At 34.6% G+C, this 15,857-nt stretch overlaps 2 protein-coding genes across 2 annotated transcripts; one reads left to right on the forward strand and one right to left on the reverse strand.

Moving 5' to 3' along the window:
* The first annotated feature begins 590 nt into the window (after nt 1-590).
* On the forward strand, nt 591-5,735 carry LOC135696278 (copper homeostasis protein cutC homolog). Its single transcript, XM_065215626.2, has 8 exons — nt 591-731; nt 1,199-1,258; nt 3,081-3,249; nt 3,705-3,745; nt 4,527-4,562; nt 4,745-4,878; nt 5,102-5,129; nt 5,512-5,735. The coding sequence occupies exons 1-8, from the start codon at nt 674-676 to the stop codon at nt 5,733-5,735; spliced, it is 750 nt and encodes a 249-aa protein (XP_065071698.2). The 5' UTR covers nt 591-673.
* Nucleotides 5,319-14,737, reverse strand: LOC135696275 (stAR-related lipid transfer protein 7, mitochondrial). The gene is made up of 9 exons (XM_065215622.2): nt 13,990-14,737; nt 12,671-12,822; nt 11,409-11,458; nt 9,875-9,985; nt 9,591-9,635; nt 8,950-8,987; nt 8,596-8,695; nt 7,006-7,090; nt 5,319-6,096 (listed from the first exon to the last, which is right to left on the reverse strand). The coding sequence occupies exons 1-9, from the start codon at nt 14,511-14,513 to the stop codon at nt 6,023-6,025; spliced, it is 1,179 nt and encodes a 392-aa protein (XP_065071694.2). The 5' UTR covers nt 14,514-14,737; the 3' UTR covers nt 5,319-6,022.
* Nucleotides 14,738-15,857: the final 1,120 nt, after the last annotated feature.

Raw genomic sequence — 15,857 nt, forward strand, 5'->3', positions numbered from 1 at the left:
GTTTGATGTCGAAGTCTCAAACATGTACATTTTTCGCATACACACATTTTTACAAGAACATTTGGCTCAGGAACTCCTGCTCACGTGTAGTTAATTATTAATAGGCTAAGTATTATATCTCAGTAAAAAGGGTACTAAAAGTTCACAAATAATTCAGATGGAACGGTATTTTTAGATCTCTCGGATGAGCTAGGGTAGACATATCTCTGCAATCTGCATGTGCTGTAAAGTAGACAAGAAGGAGCATTCAACTAATTAAATAGGTGCTTGTAGATGATATTATCAATGGCCAATATTCAACATTCCCAAGAGTAGATTCTAAAAAGCCAGTAAAGATAATAAGGAAAGTATTTACGTACTCACATTTGTTAAATTGGCTGCAACTATGCTGAACGGTATTAAATTTATGATTACCTTAAAAGTTCACATTGAAACTCAGGCCAACATGATTTATATGGTACCTTTCTCAAACTGTTTTAAGTTTACGTTTGTATGGTTGTATTAATTCGATGCATTTGGTCTGTATCAAAAGTAATTTGGTAGACAATGTTTTGAAAAAAGGGAGGATTGCCCCCCCCCATGTAACCCCCCTGGCGTGGCACTTTGGCTGTTGCTGCTGCTCGACAGTACAATGTTCCAGTGAACTCAATGCAATGTTCCTGGTAGCAATCAAATGAACATGGAAGTGTGTATTGATAGCGTTATATCAGCTGTTGAAGCAGAACTAGGAGGTGAGCTGCTTTATTTCTTTTGTTAGTTACTTCAGTTCTTTCTACTAATGTGAGGTCACCAGGAAACCAGTTGCCAATTCCGTTCCAATGAAACATTTTGTCTTTCTGCTTTTTCACTAAATCACGTTTCTTTTTTAATCGAAGATAAGCATCAACATGGAATTCTCACGAGGATATTTTTGAAAAGTTCCAGCAGGACTTGACAAGCTAATAAGCTGACAGGCCAGACATTTCAAAACACCAGACAAAAAGAAATTTTATACAAAATGTCAATAATATGATGAAAACCCTTCGTCATAATTTTGATGAGAATGGAAGCAATCAATCTTATATTGTGGTTATTTTAAAAAAAACCATGAATCATCTAATATTGTATTCCATGGTTTCCCTCACCTTATTAGACATTCTTTACTATATCCAACAATAAATTTATTCATTTCAAATGTAGCCTTAACAATTTTTTCCAGGTGCAGCAAGAGTGGAACTTTGTAGTAATTTGGCTGAAGGAGGAACAACCCCAAGCTTAGGTGAATTATGACTTGTTAGATTGAAAGTTACTTGATAGATTGGTGAATAAAAAGAGTGAAAATTATTACGTTCTATTACATATGAACTATGTAGAAGTATCCTGGATCAGGGCTGTAAGTCCCACGGGGAAGGGGGGGGCAAGACCCCCAAAAATCTGGAGCAAATTTTTTTTTCAAAAATTATTGTAATTTTCTTTTAAAGAAAGGGAACTATGGTAGCTGGGTTACAACCAAACTAAGTTTTCTGTGTTATTGCAACAAACCTCAGCCACTATGCCATGGTGTCAAGTTCAAGTGGTCTATTTTTTATGACTGTGCTCACAGGGAAAATTGCCCCAAATATCTTATACACCAGTCAACCCTTGAATTAATCAAAAAGAATATGTAAGAAAAGAACCATTTAGGTCACCATAAATCTTGACAAATCCAAATTACACAGATATTCATTACACGCCTCTTTTTAAAGTTCCTAACTGAAAATCTAATTCTTAAGGTTCCTCATTTATGGACCTCTATTAGTCTAAATGTGGAACCAAGATCTCCATAATAGCTTCTTAATTTAACTGCACATTTAGTGACGTGAAAATAGCATAGACACAAAAAAAAGAAACTCAGTGTTTTGTTTTTAACGGTAGCTAGAAAAAAGGGCAAGAGACAAAGAGGGCAAGAAATAAAAATGATTTGCACAAAAGCACTACACCAATAAAGAAGTACCTTTGCATTTCATAAAGAGAGAGGCACTGCATTTCATTTCATAATGACTACACTCTTTATTATTAGAATGCTAAGAATTTTGCCCAGCCTCAATGTTATTAAGAAATTTTCTTTATTTTTTGATCCTATACTGTTTCAATAAAAAAGCTTGCTCTTGAATAGAAAGCAAAGGTTTTGAAAAAGCGAATAATGTCAGTATTGTGGTTCTCTGTAGTCAACATTGCGAAGAAAGCAACTACTGAAAATATGCACTCTGAGCCAAAGATCCCCCTTTTCCCTCCCCCAATGTCTGTCACTGGAGTTTTAGCATCTCCCCTACCTAATTTCTCCCGAGAAACAATAATCTGTGTTCTTCTGAGAAACATCAAATTGTCTATCCTGAGCTGTATAGAATTTTGTTAAACTTAGGAGATGCTTTTTTGCCTCTCTAGAAGGAACGATATTCTGTGGTATGATTTCAAAAATTTTCTTTCGCATTAGACCCAACCATGGTGGGTCCTCCTATGTCATTGAACTTCATTCTTCACACCCTGGGTTCAATTTCATGCCACTGTCTTTGAAAATGTTATTCATCAAATTTTATGAAAGTCACGTCTTAAGGGATAACTGTAAGTACCTTCTATAGAGCTGAAAAATTCTTAGTAAATCCAATAATCTTGATTTTTGTTTTCTAAGTCGTTTTCCCCTCAAACTGTTTCAATAACATACCATAAATTGCTTGGTGGTGCCATGACCCATTGCACATGCACACTTTTTATTCATTCACTCTGCTGACCCGAAAAGCTTGTCAGTTTTCATTCAGATCTTCCAGGGCTCTTAAAGCTACATTCAATTTTTGAAACTACATTCAAAAGAAGTTATTTAAAAATTAAGCAATTTCTTTGGATTTGAGAAAGTTTGCAATAATATCTATACCAGAACTGAATGGCCTTGTTTGTTATAAGTGTTGATCTGTGATGTTGAGTACTAGTAAATTCTCTGTTTTTAATTAAATTTTTATTTACAGTTGATACACTGCAAAGCCAATTTTCCTTATCTTTCTGTTGTTTAAAGAAATGAACCATTGCAGGCTAGCTTTCTTGGCAACTTTGTTATTCTCAATTTCCAGGGTTGTTTATAAAAATCAAAGAACTAGTGAAGATCCCAGTTTTCGTCATGATAAGACCAAGAGGTGGCGATTTTCTGTATAGTGGACTTGATTTTGATGTCATGAAAAAGGAAATAACGATTTTTAAAAGTCATGGTGCTGATGGATTTGTCTTCGGGATCCTTACAAGGTTTCTTCTTCAAGCTTTTTTGGACTCTATAAGGTTTTCTCTTTATGTAGTTACCTTTTTGGAGACCCAGAAGATCTTCAAAATATGACATGGGAATATTCATAAATGGGTATTCTTGTTGTGATCACCTATTTGTCCTTTTGAGTTATTATTCCCCTTTTGGTTCATTTTTTCGAGTCTCAGTAAGAATGGAACAGCATATTGCAAACTATACAGAGAAAGACTGACAATGGGGAAACCAAGTTCGAGATATGCTATGCAGCAATACAGTTATTGCTACTTTTTTGACACTGTGGGTCTGTGCTGGTAAAGGCATTTTAAATCTCAAAGAAACAACTTAAACAAATCTTGCTAACATGGAATAAATATCAACCATGGTATCACAGTACAAAATGATTTCCTTTTCTGCTACCTTTTCTAATGGTAAAAAACGTTTGATAGTCTTTGTTTTTTAGAGATGGATCCATTGATGTTACAAGATGCCAACTGTTGAAAGGTAAGAGGTTTCAACTGGCTTACTCAAACCCTTTTACGCCCAAACCCAACCAAGCGAGCATTTGATCGCTTGCGCAAAACAGTCAATTTTGAGGAATAAAGGTCTCATCAATTATCCAGATGTCCAACCTAAGAATATTGAAAATCGGCAGATATTTAATAGATTCCTATTAAGAATTCGAATTTGGCCCATTAGCAAAAATTGATAACTGACTATTTTTGTAAAAAAAATTCACAAAAGCTATGCAAAAATTAATTTCCCCAAGACCCTGGGAAGGTGATAAACTTGAAAAGTGAAGTAAAACTTTATCTCTTTACACCCAAATTCAATATTAATTTCTTTATTTTATCTTTGCTAAATTGAATACAATATTTTATAGAAAGTATTTCTTTTTTGAGAGCCATTTACTTATCATAAAAAACAAAATGTGTCCTAACCGCTGGAAATATGCCCCTGCTCTCATATGGAGTTACCAGAAATACTTGAAAGCTACAGGACATTGCTTGAAACTGCAACCAAAGCCACTAGTAATGTGGTTGAACAATTAGCAATTATCATGATAGTTCTGAGTCAGTCACAAAACTGGCCCTCCAACAAAGCAGACCCTATAAAAATGCATCCTCTTTTCGTTTATATTGCCATCTATCCTAGACTAAAATTTTTCCTCTCATAATTATGCTGATATCCACAAGATGTTTTCCCGACCTTATTGTTTCATATTTTCCTTTGTTCTTGCTATTATTTTCCAGTCATTAAAATAAAATCTGAATTTTTTTTGTAGATTTGTGTTCTCCTTTGCCTGTTACATTCCACAGGGGTAAGAGACTTTGATTTTGTAAAATATCAAATAAAATCTGCAGAACAGGATATTTCTGAGTAAATCACTATATTTTTGCAAAAATTTAATACTTTGCCATGCCTGCAATAAATTATCCAATTTTTCAACAACTGAGTATTATTTTCTTTCGATGCAATGTGAATATTTTTAATTCCTTTTAGCTTTTGATATGGTCTCAGACTACAAAACAGCTTTGGAAGAGGTCATTAGTATAGGATGTGAAAGATTGCTTACAAGTGGTCTAGAACCAACAGCCCTTGAGGGTCTTGACACATTGAAGTCTTTAATTGAACAGGTCAGTTACTAGAATCTTAATAAAGTAAAAAGCAAAAACTTCATTAAACAAATAATGTTTCTAGAAATCAATTTTTTCATCAGTTTTACTTACTTGCCTTTGACAGAAGTACTTGAACAACTGAGAAAGATAGTTTTAACAGAAATTCATTTAGCGGGAAATGCTAATAGCACGAAACCTTACGAATATATAATAAATAATTGGTTATTCTTATTTTCCTTAGGCAAATGGAAGGATCCAGGTCATGCCAGGTCAGTATGTATAGATTATTAGTCTTTTTTTAGCTTACTGGGTATTGTTAGTTTTTCCTAGTATGTGAAAAGCAACCTTTGGCTAAAACAGAGAGGCAAGAGTATTTGTGTGAAAACTGGTAACTTCACAGCAAAACACAAGTGACAAAACCATAGATTCTGTATCAAGACCAAAATATTGAGGTAAACTTCTGCATATAAGCCTTTTCATCATCTTTTGAAAAATAATGTTTTTCAATTATTCATAAGTAGAAACCTCAGAAGCAAACTGTCCTTTTTCTAGATGTTAATTGTTTCACTTTCTAGATACCCTATCAAGCCTTTATATTCTTTTACATGATACAGTATATAAAAGCTATTTATCACAACATCTCATGTCTAGGTGGTGGCATCAACAAAAGAAATTTAGAAAGAATATTGAAAGGTTGTGGTGCACAAGAGTTTCATTGCTCTGCAAGAAAGACCCAAGACTCTGAAATGGTAGCAAGGACCAATACAATTCATATGGGGGCTGCTTGTTACCCTTCAGAATACGCTATCAAAGTAACAGACAGAAATATTGTTAAGGAACTTGTTAGTAAATGGAAAAGTCTTAAACACTGTTGATTTTAAAATATTATGCTGCTATAGATTGTTGCTGAAGATTATTTTCACTCGAAATTAAATGACAACAACTGTTAGTTCTTCTAAAGTCACTCGAGACTCAAAAAAGCTGTTAACAAATACATCACACAAGGGAGATTAGTTTTACCTAGGTTTGGTTTTACCTATATACTGTTTTTTTCTAAAAATTATTATCGAGTTCAGATTGTCAAACTACTGAAAAGTATAAAAACCAAAGTTTGACCATGGCTCTAAAATGATTCCAAAATGGATCCAAGAATACAAAATATTCAAGGTTCGCATATTTCATTTTCTTTTATTTCTTTGGCAGCTTTATGAAGCTTTGACATCATTTCTGAAATGCCTAGAGAAAAAAGCAATTTTCTTAAGGAATTTAGTTTGCTATTCTACAACGAGACAGATAGTGAGTAAACTTGGACCCAATGATGAGGGGAGGGGGTGGATGTCTTAGAGAAGGGCAAAGAAAAAAATCATTTGCAATATGTGTATATGCTGGGAATATCCAGGTTGCTTTTGGAGCCCAATGAATTTTGTTATAGTGACAGTCCATAAAAACCAAACTCAAAAGGTTGAAGCCTTTTGAAATAACCAACTTCAATTTGAAATAAAAAATTAAATGCTGTTTCTTCTATCATAAACAGGGCTTCAAGTACATATTACATGATTTACTTGCTACATTGGAACCTTGAAGTTTATTGCCCCCTTCAAACTAAAGTTGCAAAAATAATTAAGGAAATGGATATGTAAAACATTATCAGAATTTTGTATGTAAATAGATAAAGAAGTGCATACTGTTTCATTATTGTTGATTTTTGCTTATATAGCACAGGCTTTCATTGGAAAGGCGTGCGATCGCACGCACACACCCTGACGCACACCTACTGCTTTCAAGGAGTGCAAAATATCACACGCCTTCTTTTATTATGGAAGCAAAATTCATAATTATTGGTTTTGTTGGTTTTTGAGATTGAGGTAGAATATTCATCCTTCCTTGCCACTATTACTTTATGCCACTTCAAAAAGGCTTAACACCTTATCAGGATTGTGGATTAAATAAAAAATTTTGAAAAAACCATAGGACTAATCTACAGTGGAATCACAATATTATGAAACCCGGATACAAGTATAACTAGTTTTTCGGTATGACAAAAAATGTCTGGCCCCTTGAATTCTGTCTCCGCACAACTTCCTTTGGTATAACGCATCCAGTATATATGAACAAAATATGAAATACTGCAAATATGAGACTAACCTGAACTTGTGATCATATCTAGTAAATAGGAAGGTAGGGCAGTTTGAGGGTCATCTGAATAAATAAGTACAAATTCCATTCCATTCTGGAAAAAACAAACTTTGTTACAAAGACTGGAAACATTATTTTGATGCTAAAATATGAAAACTTCAAATTCTTCACCTGTTGCTGCAAAAATTAATACACAAATTTATTTGTATGTGAAAACTTTATCATCCTTACAGTTTCCAAGAGGTGGCTGTGGCATAACATATATATTTAGTTATTGAATAAAAGTCACACTTCTGGGGCTCTTTGATGGCAAAAATAGCGAACCTAAAAATTAATCATCTAAAACTGCTTAAAGAAAAAGTATCTAATCCATTCTAATACAAAAAATTCTGCCAAAACTTGAGATCACAATGAAAGATCAAACAAATATTGGGAAGAAGAAGCTGTGAATCGAACATGCCCTATGGGATCAATTAATAACACACCCAGAGAACAATATAAACAAAGTTTAGGCTACGTTCACTCTGCTCCGTATTCATTTTGCTCAGTTTTTGTTGATGAAAACACTGTTGGTTCACACTTATCCATTTTCAAATGAATAGGATTTGAATACTGTATGTCTTCAAACTGCTCCAACAAAAACGCTGTTGGTGCCCTCATTTTTGAAAAGAGGCATTCACAAATCCTCAACAAATTGGCAACATTATGATGAAATTAAATAAAAGCAAATCGTGAAAAACTTTGTTGTAACAACTACCAGTCTATTGTGAATTCTATATTTCAAGATTTTTTAGATTTGGTGTGCTAGATAGCGTTTATTTTGTTGCCGTTGTTAGTGTATTCAAATGTCTCTGTCTTTGGTGTTCACACTGAAAACGGAGCGTATTCAATACGCACCGTTTTCGAAAGTATCCATTTTCATTTGCGTTTTTAACGACTCAGTTTTCATAGCAGAGTAGTGTGAACGCAAGGGAAAAACGGATTAGTTTGACTCCATTTTTCTTTTGAAAACAGAGTAGTGTGAACGGACCCTTAGAAACAAGCACAATCACTGAAAAGACAGTGACCTTGGTCTGGAGTTTTTTACAAGGCCAATATTTAATCAAAACCTTATTCAATTGTGAAGAGTATTATTTAATCATGTACTACGGAAAAGGGATTTTTCACACCACATTGTTAGCTAGCCCTTCTAGGAGCCAACCTACAAACACAATAATAAATTTTTCAACATTATTGTTAATTTGTCTTGGCTCAATAATTTTAAGATTTGACATATAACGCTTGATAATACAAAACAATTACAAAGGGTGGATACCAGAATGATATGATTGATGTGCATATTTTTATCAAAAGGACAGATCTATTCAAACTACCAAAATTATCTAAACCCAACCCCACAATAAAGGCAAAAATAGGTAGGCACATAAAAATTTTCTATAGTCAAGAAACCGGCATTAATTCAACCAACCAAACACATAAAATCTCCTTAGTTGAAAGTCAAAGTCTTGGCCAAATATATACCTACAAATACTCTTGAGTACAAACACTTGAGTAATACACTTGAAAGTGTATAATGCAAATAAGTCCTACAGAACGTACCTGATCAAACTTTGTAAATGGTTTAATTGCCATTTTTGACTCATAAGCACAAACTCTAACAAAGTCATCTGTTTCTGGATAGTCAGGATGTTCTGTTGACCTACATGAAGAACAGTAACAAGCATTGTTGTATTAAAATCAATAAAAATAACTGTGTCTATAGAAATTTAATATAAAACTGATAATAACAAAATGCTCTACAAAACCCTAATCTAATGCTAGCTATAATATAAGCATCACATTCAAGCCAAGTTGCACAGGCATGCTGATCATAGCCCAAACAAAAGTTATTTAGATTAGCCAAAATATGCATGCTAAAAGGAAGACAAGCTAGTTGAAACTAGTATACAATACCTTGAAAGGACAACAGCAACGTTTTCATCTTTATAAACCTTAACATTAATAAAACACTTAATTAGCATGCAAACAAAAAATCAAATATCGTGATACATGAATGTCATTGCTAATTAACATGTTTCCGTTCCTTTTATTTTTCATCAATTCATAATTTATTTTTATTGTTTACTGCTAAATACAAAAAAGTGGTCACCCAAAATGTAGATTTTAGAGGGAATGTATCCAGCTTAAGCAAGCAACTCTGCAGGGGTTTTCAGAAAAGTGATTTTTCATGTCATTGCGCCAGCTGTAACAACCGTTCTGTTTATCTACCCTGCTGCGAGACTAACATTTCATGCGAACAGTTTTGCATGGCAAGAACACTGACCAATCACAAGCCGTTATCTTTATGTTACTTGACAAGCTGGGTATACGCAATTCTTTTATATGGATACATTACCTTTTATAATGATGCCCATTTCTTTTTGAACATGTCAAAACTCACTTAGTACATGATTACCCAAAATGGTAACAGTAATGTCAAATCTCTAGAAACTTTTCCAGAGGACTCTTGCAATCTAAGATCCAAGTTCTCATTCTTTAAAAATATTTCTTGCTTTGAAAATGCAATTAATTGAGAAATTAACTGCTGGTGTTACCTTTGAGTTTCTTAAAAATAGGTACTCCCTGCTTTTCATAGGATACTAAAAGAAATAAATAGAAAATTGAGATATATAAGATACACATAGAAAAAATATCAATATTCAATGTTTTTTCTATGCATGCTACACATTTTGTAATTTATAATAAAAATGAAACAAAAGGGTTAAAGATAAATTGGCAGAATAATAATATCAACCATAGCTCAATAATAAAATATATGTCTATCCAATTAATCAGTTTTTATAATGCTCTATTGTATGCTTCATGAGATGTCACTTACTGGGCACTTTGTTGTCCAACGCACAATTTCAGACTCACTAAGTGGATCTTTCAACACAACATCAATTGCCAATGCATATGAATCCCATGAACATCTATACTGGTTGTCAATCTAAGTAATTGAAAGACAGTAATTGAGGAATATCATACACAGAAAAATATATAGCACATTTTTCATAGTTAATTTCTATGGATGCTGTGTGACTAACAGACTCACTAATAAATTGATTTAGTTGAATATCTGCATGGCATGTAAAGAAAAGGATAAAAGGAAGTGCAAAAGAGCTTGTTTTCAGCAAAATGAAGGTGCTCCCTAAAACACACTCGTAATAAATGCAGGATGTTTTACTTCTTCGGGAGCATCTTTGGGAGCATTAAATAAGGAACAAAAAGGACCACCATATTTAGTGGTAATAAGACATATATTTTGAACTAATATTGGTTTTGATGTGGGTTTGCATCTTATACATGGTGAAATAAATCTAAACAAAAATGAGGAACAAAGCAAAACATCAACTGGAATCCAATGTAGTTCAAAATGAATTAAGTAAAAGAAATACTAATATACTGCCCCGGCATACAGGGCTTCATCAGCATGAATGAAACAAATGAGACAAGCCTTGCATGCCAGATGAAACATGAGTATTCATTTTATTTTATTTATTTTGAATTACATTGGATTCTCCTCGCTGTTTGGCTTTGTTCCTGAATTTTATCTTTGTATTTATACTCATTGCAAGCATCATAGAATCCAGTGGACAGCCTATCCTGTGGTTTTAACTTCTTACACATAAAATTAACTTGGCTATTACCTGGGCTCTGGTCAGGCCACTTATATCTAAACCATACTTTAAAAAGTTCTCTTCAATAAAGGTAGTGGGGTTGTATTGCCCTGTACAATAGTTAGATACCTAGATTCGGGAATGTAACAGGATAAATCAAAGATGACCACCAAACCAAAGGTGACATCTCAACATAACTTGAGAAATCAGTTGCATTCATTGAACATAGTTTGACCACAGATGACACATTCAACATAAGACTGAAATCAAAGAATGATTTATAGCTTGCCTAAAGTCAAAGCCTGCTAATTATGGGAAATTTGTTGTGTTTCATGAATTTTGCAAAAACTAATAAGCAATAGCTGGGTTATCTGAAAAATACTGCAAGGACCTTTTTGTTGAATATGATGGCAAAGAAGAACTTTATGGATATTCAAACCTGTTATCTCTAGTTGATACTTTGAAAGGTAATGGTACAAAAAAACTTGGGTTTGAATAAATTTCCCTCCAAGGGTTAGTTTCAGTCATTTCACTTTTTCACTGAAACACACTTTACCAGTATGAACAAAAGTGGGTGCATCTTTACTTGGTAAAGCAAAGTAACAACTATATATATTCTTAGAATTTAAACATAGAATTAAGGGTACATCTTTTACACAGCAAAATACAGCAATTCACCCATACACTGAAATGCATTTGATACTAATACTAAACATGGTGGTAAAGTAACTTTTCAGGATAACTTGAGCATACCTGTGTTTGATAAAAGGCCTTTGCACAGACATCATCAAATGTACCTTGAACTGCAAGAAAATTTTGATTAAAATACTTACAAAATAAACATAAAATGATAGGCAAAGTGCTTGTACAGTATCTCTTATCAAAACAAAAATTTTCTTAACATGTTAATTATACATAAAACAAGATGCTTACTCAGACGTGGCCATTTGAGGTGGGCGATCATGCGCACGCCTCCACACTCGTCTTGGGTTAGCGAGGTGAGCTATTTATCGTCAGTTAACCACCCGCCTTGGTCTTCCTTACATTTCTCGACACCTTTCGAGGTTAAACTAAAGTATTGATAGGAACTTGATCCCCAATGTTTTGACTTCAAAATAACATTTATCACCTTTCAATCTATTAGAAAGTCATCTACTCCTGTAAACTGGTAAACTACTTAACAAGTCCGTGAAAAACAAACCAAGCATTTTTAAATGCAATAGGGAAGAGAATCCTTTGAATGGTTTCATTTTCACTAGAATGCTATTTCGAAGGTCAATTGTAATGTCACTTGACAGGGTTGCCTTTAAGGTATTCATAATATTCCTAACACGTGGAACATGAATTGTTTCAACATGGCGAGTATCAACTGCTGAGCTAAGAACTTTCCAAAAATACGACAAAGAAGCTGTTTTTGGAAGAAAAATTGAGGAGATAGATGGAAAGAACATGGTGATGTTCGCTTGGTGCAAACTTGGCAATAAATAACTTTAAATAACTGGCTATAATGTTAATTAAAGTATACAGGAAACCCCCACTGATAGATATAGATAGCTTTTTGAGCACCAGTATGAAACTGTCATCTCTCAAAATTTTTTAATCTCTGAATTTCCAGTACTAGCTGAATTTATCAGTTTCGCTTAATAAAATATGTGTATGTTTCTGTGACAAGGAACTCCAAAATAACAAGCCTTCAAGTATTTGAACGTCCAAATGACAGTTTTCGAATGAATGCTAGTTTGTACTAATGTTATAACAAAATCACACTAAGTGATTTTTTTTGGTTCTGTTCTAACCTTGTTAGTGAGAATGTTGTTGTTGATGTTGTTGACTGTTGTTGTTGATATATGAAACTATTGTTTTATTTCTGTCGGTGAATCGCAATCTTGTTTTGTAAACTTAGCTGTTAAAGACTGTTATATAATTTTACTGACGATTTTTAATAGACTAAAAATCGCCCGCCTGACTTTACCAAGATGTACCGTGCTAAAATGCCCACGGTCAGGTCTGCTTACTTTTGTATTCATATTTTCCATCAGAATCTCCTTTTCTTCTCCATACATGATACATTTTTGACTTCATAAACAGTTTCCAAGAATCCTTATTACTAGAAGCCATTTCACTTGAATCATCATTAAGACTTGACGATGAAAGCAGCGCAGCAATCCTAAAAGAAAGATTACTGTTAGATTCCAAAACAGAGGACCAACTGCTTTTTATCTGGTAAGTAATTCCCAAAACACTGGCACCAAAGCAACTTACTTTTTACCCTAACTGAGGGCTTAATTTTACTGCCCAGGAGAAGAATTTAAGATTATCATAAAAAAGTTGGTGAGATTTGGAGCAAAAAAACAAATGCACCAATTCAGACAGAAATTGTGTTGTGGCTGGAAACATTCAAAATGGAACTTGACATGTAAATATAATGAACTTGAAGAGCCTTGCTATTACAAAAAGGCCAATACACAGAACTTGTAGTGTAAAACTTATCATCAATGATTAAATATAAAAATTTTGGGTTTTCATGCTTCAATGAAGATACTCAGGAAAAGGGTACATGTACCCTTAAAAATGGGAGGGACAGCAGATGACAGATAATGGCCAATTTTGACAAAATATTAGGTGCACCAACTGACTCGCACCTTGGGTTTGGCAGGATAATTATGTTTTTAAAAAAATGGAAAAACAAAATTGAAAAAGACTGAAAAAGCTAATTCAATTCCTTCTACCACGCTCTACCAGTCCTTCTAAAGGGGTGCCTCTTTTCCAATATGCAGTGCATGGCAATTGCAGACCTTAGATGCTGTGTTTCTTGCGCAGAAGTTTTTGAAAATTTGAAATTGCGTGCAAGAAATCATACAGTCTTAGTTATTTTTAGAGTTAATAATGTTAAATGTTATTATCTAAGGATTTTGCATGGCCGATATGCAAAAGCGAGCAGGTGTGTGTGCTGATGGGCAACAGAGTTTCTTGGGCAGCTAAAAACTAGATCTATTATGCACTGGAAAAGTTGACAGCACTGGCACATTCTCCATTTTTAGATGAAATTTTTGCTAATTGCAGTTGTTGCAGTTTGGCTGATCGCCGAAGATCTTTGGGCCTAAGTACATGGAATGCGCCTTGGCGTTTGGGAAACTTGGGACAGCACTTCAGGACAATAGTAAATAGAATTTGCAATCGCAGTTCTATGAATGCACAGAAAATTATTCCTAAATTCTGGAAATTTATTCTGGAAATATATATCAAAACTGAGCATTTCACTTTCATCAGGTCGCTGTGAATATTTGTCAGACCTTGTAATTTTGTAATGAGATGGTCATTAAAATATATTAACCTTTGCATTTCAGTTTCTTTTATCGTTTCTTTTATCGTTTGACTTTTCCACTCAGAACCCCACTGATCAAGCCCGCAACTACATAGGTCTGGATCCGGATCAGTCTCCACATTCGGCAAGTTTTGGGCACAGAAAGGCTCCCATTTTGAAACAACTGAGTGTCCATTAAAATCAAATTCATGCAGATTCCTCTGAGGAAAATCAAACAAAGGAACAGTAAATTTCGCAAATGGGATTTTTCTATCTTTTGCTGCCTGGCCTATTTTCTTCAATATATCTGGACAAGAATTACGTAAGTCCGCCAAATCTTTTCCAGTTGTTTTGTAAGTAACATGGCGGATTTCGTGCCCTAAAACACGCACTGCTACAGACATCCCTTTAACGTTGAATCTTGGTGGCATATTTTCTTTAGGCTTCATCCTTTTTAGCGGAACTTTAAGTGAAGCTTTTGTGGCCGCAGCTAACCGAAGGAAGTTTGGGTAACTTTCCGCCCAAACAGAAGTGTCATCGTCCAAGAGCACCATGCTGGTTGCTCGTTCCGTTGTACGGCGTCTCGTTGTAGCGTCTTGTCCCAATACTTGAAATCACTCAAGGAAAATGTATATACAAATGAATGCGAACTGGTAATTGTCTAAATCTTCTTAGTTTTTCAAATCCATGGATTCCTGGAACGTTCCAAGAAAACAACAACAGAACGACACCACGCTCTCAATTTTACGCGCAAACAACAATTGCAAAAATGAACTTTGGACCTTTAACCGCTCACGTGAAAGGCTGGAGTCGAGGCTGAGACTCGTTCGTAGACAATGATTCTTCGCAGCAGTCGCATAGACTTACTCCATGAGCCTCTGTTTCGCTACTGCCTCACTTGACGGACGCTACAACAGAAGTGTCATCGTCCAAGAGCACCATGCTGGTTGCTCGTTCCGTTGTACGGCATCCTCTGTTGTAGCGTCCGTCAAGTGAGGCAGTAGCGAAACAGAGGCTCATGGAGTAAGTCTAGCAGTCGGAGACATCTTCGATGATGGACGGAATAAAATTTGACACAGTTATTCTATGGCTGTGAGAGGATGCCTATTGTACGCTCACTGCAGAAATTAATACAGCTATAGTATCAAAGTAAAACTGGTCCCACCCGTCATCCTCTTTAGAATTTATTTTTGCAGCGAAATTCAATGCAACTTTAAAGAGTTACGTACCTTCCTCGTTGCACCGTAATTAAGATAATTCCCAAAAACACAGACCTTTCGAGCGTTGGGACAGACACACTTAATTTTCCGAGTTTCATGTTAGAGTGACCTTGTGATTCTTGTACAAAATATCCCAATTTGGATTCGAAGACTCGAGAAAACAACCAGCAATTGACGAAACAACAGTTTAACACTGCTATCAGGAAGAATTTCCCCATTTTAAGAGTAACAAACCATTGGAATGGTCTCCCGGATTATATCATTGATTTTACCAGATCTATAGATATACTACTGACATCCCCATCACTCCAATAATTGATTGATAAAGAACAATAACTTAATTGTGTTAATTTTTAGGCCAGAGCCTGGTGTTTTAACGAGTATTAGGCCGTGTTCCAGACCCCTAACTTGAAATAAGAAAGATCTAGAGCACAGGTCATGCTGAACTGATATTGCCCCAAACCTGTTGGTCACTGACACCACTAGTTGCTTACAATAAGCCTTCAAGCTACACATTTTTGTGATAAGGGGAGGGGGCAAATTTGTCAGTAAAAAGAATTTTAAAACTTTCATATTCTCTTCCTTAAATAAATTTGAATCAAATAAACAATAGAAATTAACTATTTGAGAATGTAGACTTCAATGCTCGTATTGAACTGTTAAGTCCATCAAAATGTG

The sequence above is a fragment of the Rhopilema esculentum genome, chromosome 14 (genome assembly GCF_057945365.1).
Source record: "Rhopilema esculentum isolate cy_ngs chromosome 14, ASM5794536v1, whole genome shotgun sequence".
Taxonomy (NCBI): domain Eukaryota; kingdom Metazoa; phylum Cnidaria; class Scyphozoa; order Rhizostomeae; family Rhizostomatidae; genus Rhopilema; species Rhopilema esculentum.